Here is a 25,114-nt window from a genome sequence, read left to right as displayed (position 1 = left end):
CTTCTTTGTTAGCAAATAAAGTAATTTACTATTTCCTTAATTGTTAGTAAAGCTTATCAAAAAGAATTCAAATTAAAGTACATGCTTTTATTTTACTACGGCACCTGCTTTTATTCTAGCTTTCCCAGTTTATCTGCACATTAGGTTATTCTGCGATATAATAAATTGAACCTCCATGAATTAAGAAATTGTTTCCTACCTACATACTCTTTCAGCTGCAAACAATTTGGATCTGCTTCTAGGCATTACCACTATGGTAGCTCCTTCCTTGGATACTCTTATTTATTTATTTTTAATAATCTATGTACCATTCAAATTACTGTCTTGACAAGACTGAGGCCACAGCTAGACCTAAGGTTTATCCTGGGATCATCCAGGGTTCGCCCCTGCCTGAGCACTGGATCCCCTGTGTGTCACCTAGATGAACAGGTATGACCCCTGGATGATCCAGGGATAAACCTTAGGTCTAGCTATGGCCTGAGATTCCACAATCCATCCTAAACCCTGGCTTAATACAATATTTGCCTATGAAGTGGCTGCTACACAAGGCATAGTAGGCTCTATGTAGAGGAATCCTGGATTCACAATTCTTTCAGAAATACCAGAAGGTATTGCTGAAAGATCTTTAACAGATCCACTGCAGCAGATTTATTCACTAGTTCCCGTTGCTGCAAAGTTATCTTGAAAAGAGCTACATCCTTAACAGTTAGGTTCAGAGTAAGTGTAACACCCTTACATTTTATGGGCTGCATCACCCAGATTCTATATGTACATAAGTTATACATGTGATGGGCCACCTATGGCTCTTACACCTTCCTTTATCATGTAGACTCCATTCATGCAATCCATTCCCCAACCTGCTGCACTCCAGACATTTTGGATTCCAATTCACAACAGCTTCAACTAGCATGGGTAATGTTCAGAAATACTAGGAGTTGTAGTCCAAAACATCTGGAGAACACCAGGTTGGGGAAGGTTGATGTACATCTTTTTGATTTTTTATGTATTTATAGCCTCCTCTTTGATGTAAATATTATATGCACGTTGGAGATAAGTGCACAAGCCCATTGCTTGCTCCTATATCTTACCACATGTATATCATAGAATCATAGAATAGTAGAGTTGGAAGGGGCCTATAAGGGCATTGAGTCCAACCCCCTGCTCAATGCAGGAATCCACCCTAAAGCATACCTGACAGATGGTTGTCCAGCTGCCTCTTGAATGCCTGTAGTGTGGGAGAGCCCACAACCTCCCTAGGTAACTGGTTCTATTGTCATACTGCTCTAATAGTCAGGAAGTTTTTCCTGATGTCCAGCCGAAATCTGGCTTCCTGTAACTTGAGCCCATTATTTCGTGTCCTGAACTCTGGGATGATTGTGAAGAGATCTGGTTTCTCTTCAGATTGTACCACATATATAATATACATGCTTGGGCTATGTGCGAACTTAATTGTGCTTTTGATAGATAGTGAGATGTATGCCTAAAAAGGGACCATTAAGTTAAATGCATGAAGGAAATAACTTTCTTGCAAAACACAGTCCTAAGCATTCTTACTCAGGACACCCCATGGAGTTCAGTGAGACCTAGTAGGTATGCACAGAATTGCATACTGTATTCCACCTTAACTTTAGTCATAGCCAAAATATGCTGCCCTGGTATCTGTGAGGATGAAGGGCTGTCTAAGAATATAGTTTGCATTGGGGGGAGGGTTAGTTAATCTATCTTGGAAAACTATTAAGATATTTTGGGCCAGAGGAATATTTTAAGATTGGCCTTATCTTTTTTTCTCCCACAGCATGTGGTCATTAGTGGTAGTCAGTTGTGGAGATTTAGCTGGTATTCATTAGGGGTGTGCATGGACTCCCTAATCCACTTCGTGGCTCGATCCGGAAAATCCGGATCGGGCCCGATCCTCTTCGCGCCGCTCCGCCCGTCTCCTACTCCGCTCTGTGGAGCGAGATCCGGCTTTGCCGCCGCCACTATATTCGCCGCCTTCACTTCCGGCTTCAACTGGGGCCTCGATTGAAGCCCGCGGCAGAGGAAGGTAAGCGTCCCTCCTCCCTGCTCCCTTGCCTGGTGCCGCTGCCGCCGCATGGATAGCAGCACCAGCAGCGCCAGGTAGGCCAGGCCCCCGCCCCTGCCCCCGCCCCCTTACCTTTCTCTGTCGCGGGCTTCAATTGAGGCCCTGGTTGAAGCCGTAAGAGGCCTCAGCCTTCACTTCCGGCTTCAACCGGGGCCTCAATTGAAGCCCACGACGGAGGAAGGTAAGCGTCCCTCCTCCCTGCTCCCTTACCTGGCGCTGCCGCCGCATGGATGGCAGCGCCAGATTAGTCCCCCTCCCCCCCACTTACCTGCAGGCGAAGTTCCGGATTGAGGCGATCCTCTTCCCCTCAATCCACAGCCCCCCTGACTCTCTTCGCCTCCGCCTTTTCCGGAGGCAAATTAGGCCGCCTCGCTCCTGCTTCTCTGAACCGAAGAGAAGCGGAGCACATCCCTAGTATTCATATTACCCTTATCTTCAAATTCTGTATATGTATACTGTAACCTCAATTGGGGATTTATTTTTATTCGCATTATGTTATGTTTTCCAGTGAAATTGTACTCGTAATAAAAATATTTTTTGTGAACCACCCAGGGAGCTTCAGCTATTGGGCGGCATAAAAATGCAATAAATAAATAAATAATAGCAAGTTTCTGAAGAAGCTACAGTGAAACAGGACTATATCTGGATTCCTGCATGCTTATCTCACTTTTCCTGGTTTCAATTCAGCATTTCATTGCTACAAATATATGCAACTGGTGCTAAATGTCTCAATTCTGTTGCAGCTAGTAATTTTCACTCCTGATTTGTGTCTTTTGTGTTTACATTATATTATATTGTGTTAAGTCAGTTTATCCTATTGTCCTTGGTGGTCATTTATACTTCGAGCAGTTGTGTGCTTTATAGCATCTGATTCTGTTGGTTACTTGCAACTGCTGCCTCTGTTTTGTATTTAAGAATATTTTTAATACATAAAAGTTATATTTGCCAATGGAGGTTTCTAAAAATAAATTTCTCCACATCAAATGTTTAATACCACAGGTGTAGCACCTAGAAAAATTTGTGCTCATAGCATATCACACCTTTAGTACGCAATGTTCATTACAGGGGTATTGGTTTTGGTGGTTCCAAATTCACTGCTATTTTATAGGTAATTTAACCGGTAAATGTTTTAATCCAGTCAGCTTCACTGGAAATTGTGGGGGTTTATTCTACACAAGCACAATAACCACCGGTATATAATCCATTTGTCTGAAACTCCTACAGTCAGTTAATACAAACAGCTCAGCAGGTGCTTCAAGAATCAATGCAAAGAAGACTGAAGGCTGACAACAGGGAACCTCTTCAACAATAATAGTGCCATATGGGGCTGTTGGAACCTGCAGAGCTTAATGATACTTAAAATCTCTCAAGTATGTTTTAGCACTATCTTGATGCATCCTGAATTTTTGAAATTTAGGCCACTCTTTCTTTCCTTTTTCTGAGTAATGCACTCAAAAATGACTTTTTAAAATCATTGCCATGTCTAGCACAGTTATAATCCCAGAAAATACTCCAGCTTGCCACTTGTTGAAAGGGCAGTCTGGAGCACCTCATTACAAACAGATTTATACTGCAATCCTATATATGCCTACTAAGAAATAACTCCCTTGTTTTCAGTGAAGCTTACTCCCAGGTAAGTATGTATAGGACTGCAGCCTTATGCTAAAATCCTATATACACTTACTTGAATTCAATGAACTGACTTATACATGAGTAATAGAAATTACAGGATTGCTTTGTTATTCACTGATAAACATAACTTTCCAAGTGAAACAGCAAAATAGGGACTCTCTGACAAGTAGATCTGCTTGCAAAAGGGTACACCATCCTGCTATTTCAGTGTCAAACTGAAGAGGGACATATTCTTTGCAATGTCTGTCTAGACATGAAAAAAATTTGCAGAAAAGTTAATAGGCTTAGTATATTAGCTAGTTAGAAACTAACATCACCCTACTTGTTAGTAGAGTTATAACCATGGAGATTATCTGCTTTCAAGTACTCCAAGCACTTTCCAATATTATTTTTATAATATTTACTACTAATAATAATAATTACAAGTAAACATTAATATAATCATTTGAAGCTTCATGAATTTTAAGGAATTTTTTTAAAGAAGTATTTGATGAGCCAACAGATCGCTTTTTATTATTCCAACGTATAGACTACACACTTAAATTTCTTCTTTGCACCATGTCACTTACGATCCAATAGTATTTGAACAGTTGTACACATGCAAAATGGTGTCAGTATCCTCACTATTCTTTTTCTTTTTTTAACATAAAACTTTAATATACTTTATTTCCTTTCCAATTCTCAACCAGATGCCATCCTTTTTCTATACGATTTATTAAGTAGAATGCTGTAAGTGTATGGCCCTTTCTACTATTTCTAAGAAGATGACCAAATCTTGCCTATCAAAGAATAATGGGAAAACCTAACATACTGCACTGTCATATGAAAAAAGAGGATATGTCCTTCTCTATTCCATAAGTATATGAACACTAGAGAAGTAAAGATTTTCCTCCTTGAATAATCCCTGAATATTTCTAACTTCATAATCCTACACATGGTGAGGCTTGGAGTGGGTCTCAAACTAGTATGTTTCCTCCCCAACCTCCACCACATATGTAGCAGCCAGATAGAGTCTGAACTAGTGGATTCCACCATGGACATCCAAAATTTGTTATTCCTGTGAACAGAAGCTATTGTCTGACTCTTCCAATTTAATTCAGCTGTTAGCTTTATTATTAGAAAAGGATTGACTTTCTTTATAATACTATCATGGTATGGTTTTACATTATTGTATTTGAAGGCTTAGTTGATTGAATAAAAATGAAAAGAATGAAAGTCTTCATAGCACACACATAGCTAACAGTCCTATTATAATAAACATCTCATTAGAGCCAAAGCAATTTCAAACCTAAGCTTTTCTTCCAAAAGGCAAATAACAGTTTATATATATTAGCACTTTACAAGCCAACAAAACAAGCTAGAATGAAACATTAACCGAGCTTGCATGATCATGAAGGGAAAATAAACTCTGCTCGCTTATTTTGCCTCCCTGTGTATGCTGGTTGTGTGCTGCCTAATTAGCATAGTTAACCTCGTTGGGCATGGGTTGTTGTAATGTCCCAACCTAGCCAAGTACCTTGAAACCTTTTGTAGCTGGGCAGGAGGGCAGGGCTCCTGCAGCTTTAACTGTTGTGATGAAGAGGGAATTTTACCAGGTGCTGCATGTATAGAAATGATAACTGCTGACATTTCCTTTTCTATACAACCGTTAAAGACACAGGAGCCCTGTCCTCCTTTTCTTATGGTCATCCTACCTAACATGGAAAGTCTATATTATTTAGAAATGGTGGAATGAGTGTTGTGTAATTGTGCCATCTAGTGGTTGTATAATGAAACATATAGAAAGGCAGCAAAAGAAAACCCCAGAAAAAGCACATGTAAAAGAGCCAATCTTAATCCCACAAACAATCTGGAAATAGAAGCCTCAGTAAAGCTGTGTGATAAAAGATTCATGTAGAAATGCCCTTAATAATTGCAGGAGATAATTTTGGGAAGGAACATGTCTTTTACAGCACAGGAAAAACAAAGGCCTGCTGAAATAGTCACATCTTCACAGCTTGCTAAAAGACAAGCAGTGATGTGGCCAGATGAGCCTCTTGCAAGAAGTTCCACAGATTCCACAGATTTTGCCATAACCAAAAAAAGACCCTGAGTTGGATCCAGATTTAGTAATATTCAGAACAGACCCACTGAAATCAATGTAACTTCAGCTAGCAATGACTAACTGAAGTCCCATTTACCTCAGTGGGTCTACTTTGCATATGACTTAATCTTGGTCCAACCCAGGCCCTTTTCAGTTATGACACCTAAACTTTGGAACACTTTCCTGAAAGTGGTCCAATCCCCTGCCTCTTCCCACGCACCACAACGTGCTTTCCCACTATAGTGCCTTCCTATTCACATCTCAAATGGCGGTGGGGCTTTTACACAGAGCAGGGCCTCTGAAGTTGATCTGACAAGGACAATTTGTATGATAGGATGCATTCCTTCAGAGGCCTGGTTTTGCAGATTGTTAGATAGCACAATGAAAATTTCTTTTTACATTGTAATGCCAATTAATTCACCCAAGATAAGGGAAACTGATTTCCCTATTAGAGACCCAGGGCTGGCCCTACCATTAGGCAGAGTGAAGCAATAAACTGAGGAGGCAGATGCCAGGGCTTCTGTGGTGGCAGCCTGGCAGCTGTATCTCCTAAATTCCACAGCTGTTCCCCACTGTTGGAGGACAGAGGTGTATATGCCATACAACCTGTCCTCAGATACCTAAACTAACTTGCTGCCTCAGGTGTGCTGGAGAATACTATCCCAGTGCTAGTTTTGAAGTAAGGTTCAACTACCCATCCAGGTGGCTTCTGTACATGGAATAGGAAAGGGGAACCATATTCTTCTTTGCCTCATGCAACATAGTGTCTTGTGCCAGCAGTGGAATAGGTTTTCAACTTTATACTATAGCCCCTATTCTCCATTTCCTTCCCCACGCCCCATGGTAATTGAATTGTTATTTCAGCTCTTCTTGTCTTTAAACACTGGAAAACAGCTGAGTTGCTTCCTCTTCCATCTCCTCCCTCCCCAAGCCTGATATCACAGGGTTTCTCCATTGCACCATGGAACACAGATACTCTAAAGACCTCCTTCTCACATTGTTTTGCATAGAAATATGAAGATTTAATATGATTAGGTCTTGGGCATGCCTGATGGGATTATACATTTATTTAAGCACATAGGAATGGCAAGAGTAGCAAATATTTGACTGCCATGCTCAGGCTCCCATAACATCATTATTAGAACAGATAGAAAGAAGGAAATGAATTATCTTTGCATTTGTCAGTTTACAGGTTTCTAATTTTCACCCTATAATATACAATGGCTCTATCTAGCCTATGCTATTCAGGTATTCCTGAATGAATGCCATAATCAGAATGCTGAAATTTTTTTCGTGCAACACACACACACACCCCTAATGAGAGATGTATATAAAGTTTTTTCATTAGCTATTTCAGCTACTTTTCATATAATTCCTAATATTAAAAGTACTCAAGGGATTTAAATAGTAAGTTCCTCGAGTATTTTTAATATTAGGAGTTACATGAAAAATAGCTGAGATGGCTAATGAAAAATGCTTAATTCACTACACTGGCATAACATATTGAGTAACAAATCATAGGTGAACATTTTTAATTTGAAACTAAAAGGGAAAGCCAATGAAGGCACAGAGCTCCGTATACAGATTTCAAAACTTTATTTCATAAACTCAACATTCAACGTAATGTTAAGCTACCTCAGGTGGGATAGTAAAGTGCTGTGATGTGAGCATAAAGAAGTACAAACTCATCAAGTTGGAGCATAGGAAGCTGCCTTATACTGAATCAGATCATTGGTCTATCTAGCCCAGTATGGTCAACATTGACTGGCAGCATTTCTCCAGGGTTATAGGGAGAATTATTTTCTAGCTCTACCTAGAGATACTGGGAATTGAACCTGGGACCACTGTGCTATGGCCTTTCCCCTAATTACAGATCAAGCTAACGTTGAGTTTCTTCCTTTGGTTTTTTATCCCATTTGATCTTTCCTAAATCAAGAATACTACAGTATTCTGTGCCCAATTGCATTAAATAGAAAACATTTTCCAGCAGATATGAGCCTGCTTAATTCCAGACCAGGCAAGAGATTGTACCAGTTCTTGTCGATTCTCATGGACATTTGAATCTTAGGACATCATACAGTGGAGCTGTCCTTGGTGTCTGTCCTCCTTCTCTCTGCAAGTAGCTGCCCAGTTTATACAGGATTTATGAAAGAAATGTTTTTTTTAAAATTATATATTTATTGCCTGTAAATAAGGGTATGTTGTTAATCACATGAAAACAAATAGTAGAACTGACAATGTATTTATGAAAGGGATTTTTGTTCCTGAAGAAATCGTCTTTGATTATGTGTATTGTTTCTACACTAATACAAGAGTCTTAGGAGATGTGCTACTATTCCATAATAATTTAAACCGTTTATCTTCAGCCTAGCAGTTTAGCTATATTAAGTTATTACTTAGCAATAAAAAATTGTCATGAACAATTCATGAAGTCTCCAGGCTATTATGGATATTGCTTGCATCCACAACAGGGCCATGATGAATTAAGCATGTGGTTAAATGGCTTTTGCATAGTCATTTTATTTAGGTATTTCAGGTAAGAAAAAAAATGTCCCCATGACTTTTTAAAACCAAGGAGGAAATAAAGTTTTTACTCTGATACCACAATCCTGAAATAACATATGTTGACTGTAGCAAAATCTTCTTTGTGTCTTACAGATTTAACATAGACCTTAGATTACGTCATAGACCACAAGCTGTATCACAAAAGCTTCTAAATCACATGCTATGAGTACCAGAAAAAAATTCACAGGAATTAAGCTGTAAATGTATGGCCAATAATAAATTTATAGCCTAGTTCATCCCAAGAGCTAAGAAAATAAAATAAACCATATGCTAAAACTGAATTCCAAATCAAAGGCTCAGTCTTGAGGACCAAAAATCTTATTCTGTTAAAAAGCCTTAAAACACTTCCAAAGGGGTCCTTCCTTATCCCATTGTCTACATCTTTGCTTCTTATACAGCTGTATTGAAGCTTGCATAAACATAACTGCATTTCCTCTTATCTATGCCTTGCTACCTTTTCACCTCTGGTCCATCTGTTCTCTTTCCTTTGTCAGACTTTAGATGGCAGATCCCCTTAGACCAGAGACACTATGTACAGGTGTGTCAAACTGCAGTCCTGTGAGCCAAATCCAGCTCACCTGGGGTTCCTGGTTTGCCCTGCAGGGTTCTCCAGATGACCACACATATTTCCTCTGACCCCACCCCCTTTCCCCCGGAGCATTGATCATTTATTATAATGGGGCAAAGAATAGTAGAGGGTCTTCAAGATATGCAGGATCTACCTGAACAGGTTAATATATCTAAAACTGTTATTCGTATCACAAAGTTGTCTAAAGAACTTTTTAATTAAAAACCAGCCAAGAAAGCCTTGGGTTCCTTTAAGTGTTATTAATACACTGAAGTGCTTCCTCTTTGGAGAATGTTGGCCATTAAAAACTGAACCAAATCCAAATGTGAGATTTGCAATTTATTTTTATGTGATCAGGTCTTAAATTATTTGGATTGTTCAATCTGTTCTTCCAACCTCATCAGTAATTTGTCAAATTGTATACAGTCTAATTGTGACTAAAAGTTAAAAAATGCAAATGAAAGTTCTTCCCCCAAAATGATTTGCAATGAGGGACAGTATCCAATGGTGTTGCTGCTTCTGCTGCTGCACTAGTGGGAATGTGTGTTGGTGCAATGGGAAACAAGTGAAGGCTTGTGCAACTGGAAACCAGCTGAAACCACCACTTCCAGGATGGGAGAAGCCAATGGAACGTTTTTGGCATATGACTGGTCCCATTCCGAAAGTGATCATTTCAACTAGTTTCCTTGGTTAGTTTCCCATTGTGCTAGCAGATATTACCACTTGTGTTTAGAATTAGTGGATTACCAGCATTGGATACTGTCGCTATTGGATACTCTTTCTATAGTGAGGTAGGTAGGTGGCACTCTAGATCTCAGTCACAGAATGAGAGAGATACCTAACCACTAGTTGATTAAATAAGTGGATTCACTGATAGAAAACAATTAGATCTGATCAATTAGAAAATACCTCTGATGAAACTAGGCAGGTTTTCCTTTTCTTTTTTTGCAACGTGAACATTCTATTGAATACCAAGATATTGGAATGAAATTTGATACACATCCAGGTAAAAAATCTACATTTCAAATTCAAACACATGCTCTGAAGAGTGTCAGGAGAGATAAAGAGTGTCATCAGACGAGCACTTTATTGCATGCTTACTACTGCCCACTTACAGATGTTCGTTCATCATTTAGATGACGAAGTCCACCTCCCATGTGCCTTCTGCTCATTTTTCCATCACAAAATAGACCCCTTTTAATCCATCTTTTTCTTTAAAAAATGGAATGTGCCGCCATTTCCTGCTGTGTGCAGAAAAACCGGCATGAATAAACAGCCCTTGAATGGACCATGTGGTCATTGCTGCTTCCTCTTTCTCTCCCCGTATAAAGAGGTCATCGCTATTGTGGGACAGCAGCAGGAGGCCATAGCAATGGTAGGGAAATGCAAAAATCCACCCATCTGATGATGCTGGTAAAGTGCAACATAATCTGACTTGATAACTGAAAGGTCAAAGTAAAAAATGAGGTGTACATTTACAATATAATTCTGAATTTGAAGAATAAATACCTGCTCAACTCCTTGTTTCCCAAGACCAAAGGAAAATGCAATTACATTTTTCATTTGCATTATGTATTAAACTAGCAAATGGACCCAGCTTCATATGGGTTGGAATAGCAGGAGGAAGGGGCAGCCATATAACTCTGTCTCTCAGCAAATGTGAGGTTGCCCTCTGGTGCTCAGCACACATACATAACCCAATACATCAACTTAATTGGCCAATCACTAGTATCATATAATAAATACTGATATTACTGATTAAATTGAAAGTGTTGAGTGGCATACAAATATGTCTCCCCCAGCTCACTGATGAAACGGCATCCATCAGAAGAATGGGTTCCCCATCCCACCCCTGCAGTCTCCTTGCACCCCCAAGTATGCGCCAAAAGTTTGAGATCCCAGATTTGGGGGCTGGACAGGGGCTTCATGGGGGGAAGAGAAGAAGTTCCACTATGTACTTGGAAGTGTGCCTACACAATGTTGGATATCTCCCTCTGACCACATGAAACAATCCTAATCAAAAGGTTGGCCAAAGAATGTTTGTATTTTATGGAATAATCCATATCAAGTGATCTTGAGAACATGGCCTAAAAAGTGAAGGTTTAATTAAATCAGAAGAATGATTGATTCTCAATAATACAAATGTTATCTACATATTGCTTAACACACATGTGCATTTACAATATTAATTTAATATGAACTGCTAAAAGTAAAAGGCTATACCACAGCACATCATTCACCTGTAACATTAAATTATATTTTTCTGTAATGTTTATTGCTGCCCACCCAATTTACACGCTACTTTTTCTCTTTAAACAAAGCAAGAGAGCCCAATCATACACATATGTTTGCAAAAGGGATAAAATTATTAACACTGCAGCAAACCCAAACACATTTGCTGAGAGAGACAAACCTATAATTCCTTCAGAGCAGCAGGGTCTATTTGCCTGCTGAGACACCAGACTAGCATTGTTTAATACAAAATGTTGCATTTCAGCCCGAGCTCTCTGAATGTATTTATGAAGTGATACAATTAACTCTGTGAGAATAACTGTGAAAAACAGACCCTTCTTATCCCTGTGAACTGCTATAAACTGCTAAGCCTTTTCAGTAATTGCTACATCCAACAACACACAAAGAATGGCACATAGGAAGAAACATGGAAAATTACTATAGGACACATATGACTTACTTAGATCTACCACCACATTTTGCATAAATCAGAATAAGAAAAATTGGAACAACACATTCATAGGATTCTATCCATCCTGTGATATTGGGTCATTATATTGCAATTTTCATGCAATACATCAACATTTGAGAGCAATACTTAAAGAGGTAAAGGAAAAGCAATAATAATTTCCAGTTGTCATAGTACTTTACCTACTAACATTTCCAAGTTATGCAATTTAAAATATGTATACTGCTGAGATCATACTTGATCCACTTTTTACTATGGCAAATGTCAGACCTTTTACTGCAAGATAGAGCACTGTAGATTCATTAAAAGCAGAGCAGTTGCTTTGCCTACAGTGTGGAAAGATAAAAGAAAGGGATCTGCACATGTGGTGTACAATCCATGTGCTTCTGTTACACAAGAAGACCCAGAGAAATGTAAGAGGTTGTTATTATTTTATCACATTCATATCCTGTCTTTGCTCCAACAAAGAAAAGTTAAACAAATTGGGATAAGCACACTGGTGTAGATAAATTAATATCAGATTTGAGGGGGGGTATTATTTATTTATACAGATTAAAAACATACATTCAAAGACAACGTAGTTTCCTGCCATCTAGGAGCATCATCAAACAAGTGTTTTATGGCACGCTCATGTCTGGCCACTCACAGATCTTTGCAGGACACTTTAACGAAACTGCATCCCTCCTGCACATCTCCCAGCCCTTCTGTCATTTTCCCCACTTCAAAATGCCACCTAGAAAATCTGATTCTTCTGGCTGTAATGCTAATTGGCACTATTTCTTGCTATGTACAGGAGAGGTTGCACCATAAAAATGCTCACTGAATGGACCATGAGGTCGTTGCTTTCTTCCCTGTGTGAACAGAGAGGAAGCTGCTCATCCCTACTGTGGGACAGAAGCAGGAGGCAAAGTGACGATAGGGAAACATTATTCTCCCCCCCCCAATCTGATGAGCCTCTATTTGTAGATAAGCTCACACAGATTCTGATATTCCACATACTGAAATAGGCCCAGGCCCTTCCACACTATTTCTAATTAAATCTTAGCTATAAACTACAAAGGGCCTCTGCAATGGTGAAGCTGGGCCCTGAAACTCATTTATCCTCCCAACAACACTGTAGGATAGGTTAGTCTGAATGGAGTGACTGTCAGGCTATTTTCTCACCCAGATCCTGGAGAGACTTCTTCAGAGGAAGAGGATTGGGATCTTGCTGAAAGTTCTACTCCAACAGAAGACCTGGAGGAAGCTGAAGATGCCTCACTGGGTCTCCTAAATAATCAATTCAACCTTATCCAGAGCCTGTCTTAGTCCTCAATCCCCAATTTATCTCTCACCCCACAGAGCAAAGATGGCACAGAGCAAAGATGGCAGCAAATGCAATAGGAAACTCAAGAGTTGCCGGAAGTGTCTGGCCACCAGGGCCGGTGCTACCATAGAGGCCACTCAGGTGGCCACCTAGAGCGCCAAGCTAATGTACATTGATGGTGCTATATAAATAAATAATAATAAATAATAATAAGGGGTGCCGGGTGCCACAGCACTCATGTGCGTTGTTGGGTGTGAGCTGGCCCAGGCCGGCCCGAGGATTCAGCTGGGCCTGGGCGGGCGAGATGGCACTTGGCGCCCACCCAGCCAAAGTGAAGCCAGGGACACTGGGGTGGGGTGGGCGGCTCCACATTCGGACTTCCTCCCGGAAGCCGCCCTCCCAGAGCCAGCCGAAGTGAAGCCAGGGAAGCTGGGTGGGGCGGTGGCTCCAGGTTTGGACTTCCGCCCAGAAGCCGCCCTCCCAGAGCAGCTCAAGCTGCCCAATGTCCAGGCAGGCGGGCAAGCGGGACTCCCTCTCCCTTCCTCCAGGAAAGCTAGGGACTTGTGGACTCCTCGCAAGGCAAACTCTCCTGCTTCTCAATCCTGCACGCGTGGATCAATGGGACTTGCATCCAAAAAAGCGTTGCACCGGGAGGCACCAGTGCGGCCCAATCCACCTATGCCTCCTTACTCAGAAGCCTTATTCCCCCGAGTAAACGTGAGGAGGGGATCGGGATGCCAGGCTGCATAGTGGGTTGCGTTCACACGGAAGTAAGTTCCGGTGAATTCCAGACGGCTCGGTCCCAAATCGAAGTGAGCCAGTTCCAGCTCTCCACTCGGTGCTCACGTTTGGACTTCCATGCAATTGGAAGTCGCCTTGCCTAGGGCACAAAATAGTCAGGCACCGGCCCTGGTTCTATCACCAAGTGTCTATTCAAGAGGAAATGTCTACTCAGGAGGAGTGAAAGACCCAGCTGTGAGCAAAAGAAGACCAGGAAGATGAAGAGCTGGAATGTATATATAAAACCTTCAGGATCCTTTGGGTTAACTGGTCCATTGCTCCAACTTCTAGTGTACTCCGGGTTCCACATCAGATGCAGGTCATGGACAGTTACTTGTTCAGGCCATCCAATGAGGTTCATTAAATTTTGTTACCAGCTGTCTCTGCAGAGGCCATCAGTGGGGGAGGAAGCAGCAGCCAGGCACCTCTCCATCGTGCCTGGATCCAGCTCCAGCTGAGAGCCCCCCTCCCTCCTGCTACCAACTGTCACTGCTGAACTTTGCAACTAAGAATCTAGTGCCTGAATTTGCTTTTCTTTTCCCCCCACTCCTCCCTCCCAATCCCCTTTCCTTTTGTGTCATGTTTTTTAGATTGCAAGCCTGTGGGCAGGGACTGTCTTAAGAAATATTTTTGTAAGCTGCCTTGAGAGCCTTTTTGGCTAAAGGGGGGGATAAAAATGCTAAAAATTATTAATTATTTAATTAATCCAGGTTTTCCACATGCATCTCCCTCATGTACTGTAGAAGGAAAACTTGATGGATTTGGGCTCAGGTACAATGGTTAAACAAAACATTATTTTTGTTACACTAATAACTTTAACCACATGTATAATTCTATTGATTCTGCTACAATACTATGATATAGTATTGATCTAAGGCCTTTATTGTCTTCAAGTATATAAAACAGCTTGGAATTGTGAAATTACAAAATTAGAATAATTACCTTTGCAATTTCTCCTTGCAATGATACTGGGTGGTATTGCCTTTTTTGTAGCACTACATTTAATTTAAATCATCTTTTTTCCCTTGCATATTCATCTAGATTTGTAGTATTTTAAAATTCTGGTGTCATATTTAAAGAGTTAATATATTTGATGCAGGAGGAATCTTAATAGACCCTATTTTGTTATTCTCAGAAAAGTCAGCTTTCAACTGCATCTTCCAAGGGCTGTTTATATACATAGCAATTTCAGGCAACAGTATATACTGTCCCATTCGCCAAAGCTTGTCACATAATTTTCCAGAAAGTGATTTGTCTTGTTTCCTTTATATTAAACCACTTGATTCTTGCCAAATATACCATTTTCTTATCAAACTTTGAAGCCAAGTTTTTTCTCCCTTTGACATGGCCAACAAATTAATCACTTGATCTAACAACATAAGAGCCATGCCATTAGATCAAGTCAAGAGTCCATTGTGTCTAGCATCCTGTTTTCAACAGTGGTGAGCCAGATGGTTCTGGAAGGCTTACTAGCAGGAACATGAGGGCAACCTCCTCTCGTGCAAGCGCTGAGTCATTACTGACTCTTGGAGGGACGCCAGCTTTCGCTGACATTTTCTTGGCAGGCCTTTATAGCGGGGTGGTTTGCCGTTGCTTTCCCCGACTGTTATTACCTTTCCCCCAGCTAGCTGGGTACTCATTTTACCGACCTTGGAAGGATGGAAGGCTGAGTCGATCTGAGCCGGCTGCCTGAAACCAGCTTCCACTGGGATCAAACTCAGGCCGTGGGGAGAGTTTCAGCTGCAGAAACTGCTGCTTTACCACTCTGCGCAACTATTGTATGTCCTCAGCATCAGTTATTTGAGGTATACTGCCTCTATAAACGTGGGTTCATTTGAGCAATCACACTTAATAGTTGTTGATTGACCTATTCTCCTATGAATTTAAGGATTTACCTATCCTTCTATAATCAAAGTTAGTTGTCCAGTTCCATCAGGGGAGTCTTCTGCTCTAGGTAATGACTCAGGCAAGGGGTCATTACAGGAGGAGGCCCAGCAGCTTCAGAACCATGGCCAGTGCTGCAGGTATCAGCGAAGGACTTTGGATTCCGTTTCAGGGCTGTGGAGCATTAGAGACCAGACAAGTTATCCCAGTACTGACTTGGAGTAACTAATAGGGTTTTACAGCTGTGCTGGGAGAGTCTTTCTGGAAGCGCCACCCCTCAAGTGCTGCATCTGGCTGTTAAAGACCCAATATCCTTTTCTGTAGTTGCTGATTTCTCCTGGAGGTTGAGGATAGGAGGATCATTTTGAAGAATATTCCTCAGGGGGTCCTTGCTCACTAGAGGAGTCTGAGTTCCACTCCTTTTGAGTTGGAAGTCAGCAGCACATCCTTCAGGTCATATTAACAGAATGTGCGATCTAAGACCAAGGACAGCAGTTTAGAAGGACTTGTTCTGATGCCTCCTTGGAGTCATTGAGATCAGTCTCCAAGGGCTCTCAGGTCTTGGCCATTATGACTTCCATAAGTTTATAATATATTGTGTGAAATAGTACTTTGGAAAATATTGCTAATAAATTTCATTGGATGACTCCCAAGAGAATTTCATCTATGGGGCATAATAATAATAATAATAATAATAATAATAATAATAATAATAATAATAATAATAATAATAATAATAATGGAAGTATCTCTCCATCAAGTTCACCTCTTAATAGTCTAAACCTAAAAGCTCCAAGTGTTTTAACCCTTTTTGTAGGGAATATGCTATGACCCCATATAATTTAAGTTCTGAACCTTTTCCATTGAAAGTACCTTTCCTTTCTTTTTTTTAAAAGGGTAACCTGAACTGTACCTTATATTCCAAACTGTAAATTGCATTCCGGTAAATTGCATACACACACACTAGAAGGACCAATGGTCTGACTTGTTCCCATGTTCCCATGTTTCCTAAGTAAAAGGCTATTTAAACAGAGGAAAACTAAGAACAGGGGAAAGTACAGACTAAAATTAAATTGAATTTAACAAAGAAAAGTACTGAAGCAGTAAGAATGTAAAAAGTCCCCTAGAGGATTCTTGCTGTCAGTGAGTACCAGAAAGAAAATATAATGCAATAATAAGTGAACCTAAAAAAGCCTTTCTCTGCTAGAATGTTAGAATACTCAGTACAACCAGTTGAGGGGAGGAACTTGCAGAGTCGGGTCTTTTGTAGAGAAACATCTCTGAACAGTGTCATTAGGGCATCTCTGAAATAGGGTGCCCCTTGGGAAGGCTTATTACATCAGTGTGGAAATCTCAAGCACTGGTTGACATTTACCAGAGCACTGAGAAGAAAGAGAACGTATTTTCCATGAGATCTTCTTGGCTCTAGAATTTCACAAAAAAGGCATAATGATTAAATCCCATAAACAGGCTGAAAAAATTAATCTAGAAAAAGAAAGCCCTAAACCAGGTGTGGGGCATGTGTGACCCTCCAGATGGGAGGATTGCAACTCCCATCATCCCTCACTATTGGCTATACTGGCTAGGGTTGATGGGAACTGTAGTGCAACAACATCTGGAAGGCCACATATTCCCCACCCATGCCCTAAACCAAAGTTTTATAATGGTTATCCTGTACAACGGTTAACCTGTCTATACAACGGTGTGAAGACAACTGAAAAATGGGTGATCTGCTTCAGAGCCTACCCATGCCAACTGTGGGAAGCCTTGGATTAAGCCTGGCAAAAGAAGATAAAGTATTCCTAGGACACCATTCTCTGTACAGAAGATGCCATCATGGAAGAAAAAGGGGGGAAGATACTTGCCTCTTTACAAATCTGCTACCCATTTAATAAATTTGATTAAAAATAAGACACCTTGTGTTCCTCTCTTTAAAGCCATTATTATGACAAGCATCTGTTTTAGATAGAATGAGCAATGGCAAGTTGTGTTATCATATAAAATCTCTTCACGCCTGAGGTATTATGGCAGTGAAATAATTCATGACTACGCAACAAACAACATATGCAGGCACAAATGCCATACACCAACAACAGCCCCTAAAGATAGCTCAAGGCTATTTCTCAGACCTTATTTCTTTACATTAGCAAAAGCAAGTTGCCTTCATCATAGGCAGCTGGTGGTAGATGCTCCTTCTCTGTTTTAATATAATATAGATGTTTTTGGTTAGTTAACTTGAACTCTTAGAAATATAACCCTTTCATTTATTTGAGGTACAAAGGGCTATAAACAATTACATGCGCTACCAGGTTGACTCAGAGACTGCAACTGACATTACTTTAAGTAAAGGAATCCATGGCAACTAAATTCTAAAAGCAAATAGCAAGAAGCTTCAGTTGTAAATGGAAAGTTTCACAACCTTTAAGGCTCCTGTCTTAAGCACACATTTATTGGGAAGCAAATTGTTTGAATATCCATGGGATATACTTCTAAGCAAATGCAGTAATGGAATGGGAGAGGGGGCAAATGCAAGTCTTTGTTGAACCCCAACACAACATTTCAGGCAACTCTGAGCTATCAAGTTTTAAACAGGAAGAGTAGCTCTGTGCAATTGTACACTTCTTGCTGTTTTCAAAGTCTTTGTGTTGAATAATCCTATTTTAAATCTCTACAGTTTTCCTCTGCCTAACACTAAACATATTGGTTACGGCTGCAGTCCTTTACATACTTACCTTGGAGTAACTTACTGGAGCTGTTGCTGCATGTTCATATACATATGTAAATTTGTTTGTGTACATATGTAATGACAAATGCAGGAATGAAAAGACCTTTTCCACTGATGTCACATGTGCACAGTAAATTTATGTACTGTGTCTAAACAAAGTGGAGAAATAATTGCTCTGACAACCATTCAGGTCCAAAGTTATAGACCTTATTTTTAACATACACAAGCACATTGATTACAAAAGGTAAAAACAGCTTTGTTAGTATACCAGCCCCCTGGTGCAGTATACTAATTCTAATAGGCATAACATAGAGACAAAGACAGACAGAGATGGGGGGATTCACATTTGCCAAATAATGAGTGGAAGGAGGTGTCATGGAAATGGCAAGGCAGGGGTTGGAAGCTACACACAAAGGAAAACTCAAATTATAGTGACAACAGTGCACTGCAGGAGGAGGAAACCGATAGGGTTAAAGGAGGAAAGGAAAAGAAATAGAGCTGAAGTATTATAATTAAGTTTTTCCAGAGTAAAGGAAACATAAAGGACCTCACTTCCTGGTTATTATTGGTCATAGATAGTTGGTGCAAAAATAGAATTTCAAATGGACAACCTTGGAATGGGACTTCTCCTTCACCAAAGAAAATAACAAACATGGAGGGAAGCAAGAAAACTTGAGGCAAAGAGGCAAGGAAGGGAACTACCCAAAAAGGTTTAAAAAGGTGACTAAAAGGTTGCACTTGGCTTGAGACATTTGGTTGCTGGTTCCACAGTGCTCCAGATTCCCTATTGAACTAAAAAAACTATTGGACTAAAAAACAACAACAAACCAGAAGCCCATACAGAGGTAGGAAGTCCCCTATAAGGCACCAAGAATGGAAATAAGGAGTGCACAGGTTATTCCATGTCACTTTATGGAATGGAACCTGCCTTTGAAGTTAACAAGCATTTTACCAGGGGGTAAAGCTTTTCTCTCTGAGTGTACAAGGTAAAACAGATCTCTCTGGGCCAAGAGTAAGCAGTGTTTTGTCACATAGGCACAACTGGCAATTTTAGAAACTGACCTTCAAATGAAAGTATTAGCCTACAGCCAGCTGCCCTCAGAGGCTTCATAAGAAAAGGATGGGAATAGCTAGAGGCCCTCACTTTGGCTGCCACTAAGGAATTTTGTTATATTAAACAAATTAAAAGTAGAAAAGGCAGGCTACCTCAGTGGTCTCCAAGAAAATTGTCCAAGGGTGCGTTGGTGTCTGAGGGAGCACTAGGGCTCACAGGTGCCATGTTGGCTACTTGTGCTCTAGGCAAAGAAGGCAACAAGGTAGTCCAAGAAAAGAAATGGAGGACTCTGACCCTGGAAACATGGGGTAGGCACCTGAGTGGAACAAGAGATAGTGCTAGGAGAGGATCACTTGGAAACCAAGTGAACCCTGGGTTAATCTGAGTTTAAACCCACAAACAGTGGTGCCTAAGCAAAAAAAGAAAGAACTTGTGCTCAAATTCAAAGGCATTTATAGGCTTCCAAACAAAGTGTATTAAGGACTCCATGGCTCTGAGGCTGTACTCAGGATGGGGCGGAACAAAGGGAAGAACAGCGTGATTCTGGAGTATGAGAGAAAACCTCTGGGGCATTAAAAAATTATTTATTTATTTAGAGTGACCATATGAAGAGGAGGAAAGGGCTCCTGTATCTCTTTAACAGTTGTATAGAAAAGGGAATTTCAGCAGGTGTCATTTGTATGCATGCAGCACCTGATGAAATCCCCTCTTCATCACAACATTTAAAGCTGCAGAAGCCCTGCCCTCTTTTGTATCTGGTCACTCTAGTATAGTTCCTGTAGCTTTAACTGTTGTGGTGAAGAGGGGATTTCACCAGGTGCTGCATGCATACAAATGGCACCTGCTGAAATTCCCCTTTCTATGCAACTGTTAAAGGTTCAGCAGCCCTGTCCACCTTTTCATATGGTCACCCTAATTTATTTATAAAAATCAATCAGGTAGCCAGCTGCAAGAACTGTACTGTGGAAGGCAAAGTATGGAAAGCAAGAGGTATCACAAAAGAGGATCAGGTGGCACTCTTGGGAGTGGGATCTCTTCAGGATTGGGCCATATTTCCCACCAAGGGTTTGGACTGGCCAATTTACACATAGCCTCATGGATTAGCTGGCTGGGCACTGATGGCAATCAGGTAGATATTTGCATGTTTCTATAGTCTCCTAGGAACAACTCTCTAATCTAATCAATGGAAGGAAGTGTATATACAATTAATTAAGGTGTCAGGGTAATGTCAATGAAAATACAAAGCACAACATGTATACAGGAGCCAGCATGTCTGAACTCCTCTGTAATAGAGCTTACTTCTTAATGGACATGCATAGGATTGCACTTTTAAATACATATTGCTGTAACCATTTCTTGTATAGCAGTAGACTTTAGACTTTTCAAATAGAAATCACAAGACAGAGCACATAGTACAGCTACCATGAATATGAAGTGTTAGGGTGGCATTCAGTCTCTGCTGTTTTCTTGGCTACACACTATGAATGAGATTGATTACTCATTCTTACAGCAAATGTTGTAAATAAAGAGGCCAACAATAAAAAAACACAAAATTCTATGTTGCAGTGCTTTACAGTATTTCCTAAAGATCACAATGCAAAGGCATCAGCATTGCTTTCAAGTCACACTCCTATTCAATTTCTATATGCCACTCAAAGCACCCAAGCAGAAGCATAGTCTTACCATGTCTCTCTATGTCAGCTTTTGCCAGAACTTTTACTAACAGGGCCTAATATCCACCCATTTTTCTGTGCTGCTTTGTACCCCAAACTGACATGACATTCTGGTGGCACAAACAGGACTCTTACTGCACACTATTTAGAACTGCCTTTCTTAGAGGGTTTTCTGGAAATGCTAGACTTGCATCACTTCAGAGAAGTGATTTACAAAAAGAAGAAAAGAGATTTAGAGAAGAGATTTAGGGAAATGCTAGGCATATATTTCAGAGGCTTTAGGTTTGGGGTCTCTTGTCTTAACATTAAAATCACTCCATTGGCTGCCAATTAGTTTCTGGGTGAAGTACAAATTGTTGGTGGTCATTATCTTTAAAGCCCTACATGGTTTGGGTCCAGGCTACCTGTGGGGTCGCCTTCTCCCATACAATCCACCCCACACACTCGGGTCCTCTGGGAAGAACTTACTTCAGTCAGCCAAAACTAGGCTGACAACTGTTACTCAGAGAACCTTTTCTTCTGTCACCCCCAGACTGTGGAATGGCCTGCCAGAGAAGATTCGTCAATTTAACTCTCTCTCTCTCTCTCTCTCTCTCTCTCTCTCTCTGAATTTAAGGCAGCTTTAAAGACTAGCCTTTTCCGGCAGGCCTACCCAGAGGAATGTTAAACCGAGAATTTTTGTTGATTGTTATTTTGATGTTGTATTGGTTTTATATGCTCTTTTAATTAACTTTATGTATCTGATTTATACTGTATTGTACCTTGGGCTAGATGCCCATCAGGTCCCATTGTATTTTATCATTTTGCAACTTCTGCAACTGAGTGCTCTCTACTTGGACACAGCTGAGAGAATTAATTTACCCATTTGAAAGAATAGGGAGTGTGCTGAGAAAGGGCTGCACAATCACTGTCAAAGTGGTCAAATTAAAAGCATGACAGGAATAACAAGGAATTACATTGTCTTGAACAGCTTTATCAGTTCCCGTGTCCACAGGAAAAAAAGAAAACCCCACTTTTGCAACAGCTGTGTTAAGAACCATTCTTGAGGCATACAAATTTCCTACTGGGAGCTATAAATTGCTTTCAGAAACTTTTGACAATTATTTGAACTGCCACATGTCCATTAGTTAGAGGTATTTTATTTCAGGAAATATCCAGCTGCACAGATAAGATAAACAGTACATCCCTTATCTCAAGACACCTGAGCATCACAGAACAGAAACTGCTGCCTGTATTTGTTGGAACATATGAGACATCCCCTGACTTCAGGCCACATGTCAAAACTACATAGCATTTTCAGATAAGCATTTTTGTTTCTTTTACATGCAGAATCTGGGGGTGGGGGAGGCTTTTGCATATTTCCTTTGTCAAAAGTTTAGCATTTTACAAACAATAAAGGCTAAAGGCCTGGGAAGATTAATCACTCGTTCTAATAACAAACTCAGCTGCTGAGTGCAGGCAGGATTATTAGCCAACAAGAGGTAGGTATTAGCATTCTCTGAGGAATCCCAAGGTTTGCAGAAACACTAAAACAGCCAACCAGTGGGGGAAACCTTAATGAGAAAAACACACCTAAGAACTCTTCAACAGCCCAATGATAATAGATCATGGGGGAAGGGGAGGAAATGGGATAGAATATCTGGAAAAGAGTGTGGTTGGCTGACTGGAATCCTGAACAGGAGCACTTCTTGCTGCAACATTTTGCTGCAGGTCCCAGTTGTATGTTACAATGAGAAAACCATAGGTAAGATCTACAACTCCCACTTCACGAATTACTTGCCATGCTTCCATGTGGCATATGAACTGGCTCTACATCGCAGAGATGTGGTTAAGCATATCCACACAGCAACTGCTCAGGCTGCTGGTTTGACAGTGTAGCTAGCATATGGGGGAAATTCAAGAAGTGCCGCTGAGCCACCATGCACCTTAGACGGCCCAGGTTGGTCCCCACCGTAATCTCGAGTAGCCACATGAACAAATGGGTAGGACAGATGCCACTTTGCATAGATGGATTGTGCAGATCAGATGGACTGGAGGTGTGTCTTTGTTCCCTACGCAACTTATGCCACAGAGCAGGCTGGAAACGAAATCAGCCCTGTTCACGTCAATGAGAATCTAGGCATTGATTTCAGCGGGTCTTGCGTTTCACGCTGAGCTAACACACAGCCATCATCCAGGGTGAGAGGAAGCAGTCAGGACAAATGGTTCTGAAACCGACTTCTGACACCTTGCCTTTCCAATAAACACGGAAGGAAAGCTACAGTTACGGCACCGAAATCCTCTCAGAAACAAGAAAGGCACTTTGCCGCATCAAATTATGAGACGAATCATTGCCTAGCGAAAGGCACCGCTTGAGGCCGGAAGGATGACTGAACCCCGAAACAAATGGGACGCGTAACTAGAAAAACAGCGCACTCTGGCGGCGAAACCGAGGCAGGATACCTAGGGGATCCGATTCGTCTCGCGCGTGTAATAATAAATGCTTTAAACGCGCTGGGTGGGTGGCTGGGCAGCCGGCGCAAAACGACCCCGGGCTTTCGTAACACCATGGAAGCGCTGCGCTACGATTGGCATGCCTTGCCCGCCCTCCACCAGGGAAAGAAGACGCCAGAGGTCCAACGGAGGGGCTTCGTTTCTAATGGGTTTCAACAGGGTATTCCCTCTCCTCCTGCCGCCCCACTGAACCCTCTCTGGTGTTTCAAATCCGGCCTAGTGTCAGGGGCGAATTCTTAGAAATGACAGCACCAGCCTCTCCGCTCGCTGGCGCGCGCTTCACTAATCTTGGAGACCATCGCGTGGAGCAACTTCCACGCCATCCCTTTCTCGAGTCTCCACCAAACGAGGCTCTTAGATGTCGCTACCCTGAAGCGCGCCAATTCCAAACGAGAATCCACGCGTGGCCGGGCGGTGGGTGGGGGTGGGTAGAGGACGGAACAGCTGCCAAGCGGGGACGCCGCTCAGTTTCCGCGACCCCTCGAGCACAGCAGCCTTACCTTCCGCAGCATGCGGGGCAAGCAGCGACTGGGGCTCCTGGCGCCGGTGGCCGGCTCGTCCTCCTCGCGTTCGCTCTTTGGCCATTCACCGGCGCATTTCTTGCTGGGGGATTTAGCCAGCCCGAGGAGCGCACATTTCATGCCCGCCGCGGCAGCGGCTCCGAGCCCCGAGCCCTCGTTTGCACATGCGTGTGGCACGCATACGGCAGGTCCCCCGAGCGCCAGGGTTGCCTCGGGTTTGCAGCAAACGCCGGCTCTCGGACTTTCCCGGGCACTAAGCAGCCTGACGAGGAAGGAAAGCGGCGGCGGCGGGCTCGCGAATGCAGCGCAGCGAGTCAACCAGGCGGCGGCAGCTGGCCTCGGCAAAACCGAGCGCTACGGGGTGGGGGGAGCGGTGAGCGGAGACAGAGAGACAGAGAGTGAGGGGAGCAGAGGGACGACTTCACGCTCCCACCCCCGCCCCCTTCTCCTCAGCGCGCGAGCTCTCAGGCGCGCTCAAGCAGAAAGGCGAACTTGAGGGTATCCAAGCATGCGCGCGCGCGCGCTCCAACGCTAATGGCAGAGGAGGAGGAGGCGAACCAGCAAGGCTGGAGCAAGCGGCTTTGCAGAGAGCTAAAACGGGAGGCACACAGGGGAGAGAGCAGGGCCCGCCCAAGACATTTTGCTGCCTGCGGAAGAGCAGCGAATGATGCACACACCCCAAGTCAAGGTGCCCAGAAACCAAGGCCAACAAAGTTATTTTGGCACCTGCGTCAGAAAACCGCACAGGCACCGTTATTAAATGAATTGATTTCTTTCGCTATTTGCTGCCGTCCAAAATCTGCTGCAGGCGGTAGCAGTCTGACTCTACCTCATGGTAGAGGCGGCCCTGGGAGGGTTAGAGGGACAGAGGTGCAGCCACACAATCTCCTCCCCACTCCCTGCACGCTCAAAACCGCAGTTCAGTTGATTTCTAACGGAGCGATTCGTGAACAGCATGTGACGCTGACATAAATACCGAGACAGACCACTGGTCTCTGAAGCCCTAGTATTGTCTAGTCCTCGGTCCGGCAACACCGGAGGTCTCT

At 42.1% G+C, this 25,114-nt stretch overlaps 1 protein-coding gene across 1 annotated transcript in view; it reads right to left on the bottom strand.

Moving 5' to 3' along the window:
• TMCC3 (transmembrane and coiled-coil domain family 3) overlaps positions 1-24,085 on the bottom strand; it is a 124,176-nt gene extending 100,091 nt beyond the window's left edge. Inside the window, exon 1 of the mRNA XM_063133772.1 lies at positions 24,048-24,085. Within this exon, the coding sequence (XP_062989842.1) occupies positions 24,048-24,059 (12 nt within the window). The 5' untranslated portion in view covers positions 24,060-24,085. The remainder of the gene's footprint in view (positions 1-24,047) is intronic.
• Between the last annotated feature and the right edge of the window lie 1,029 nt (positions 24,086-25,114).

The sequence above is a fragment of the Elgaria multicarinata genome, chromosome 9 (assembly GCF_023053635.1).
Source record: "Elgaria multicarinata webbii isolate HBS135686 ecotype San Diego chromosome 9, rElgMul1.1.pri, whole genome shotgun sequence".
Taxonomy (NCBI): Eukaryota; Metazoa; Chordata; class Lepidosauria; order Squamata; family Anguidae; genus Elgaria; species Elgaria multicarinata.
Note: the sequence above shows the minus strand (reverse complement) of the source record. Positions and strands in the feature narration are given on the sequence as shown.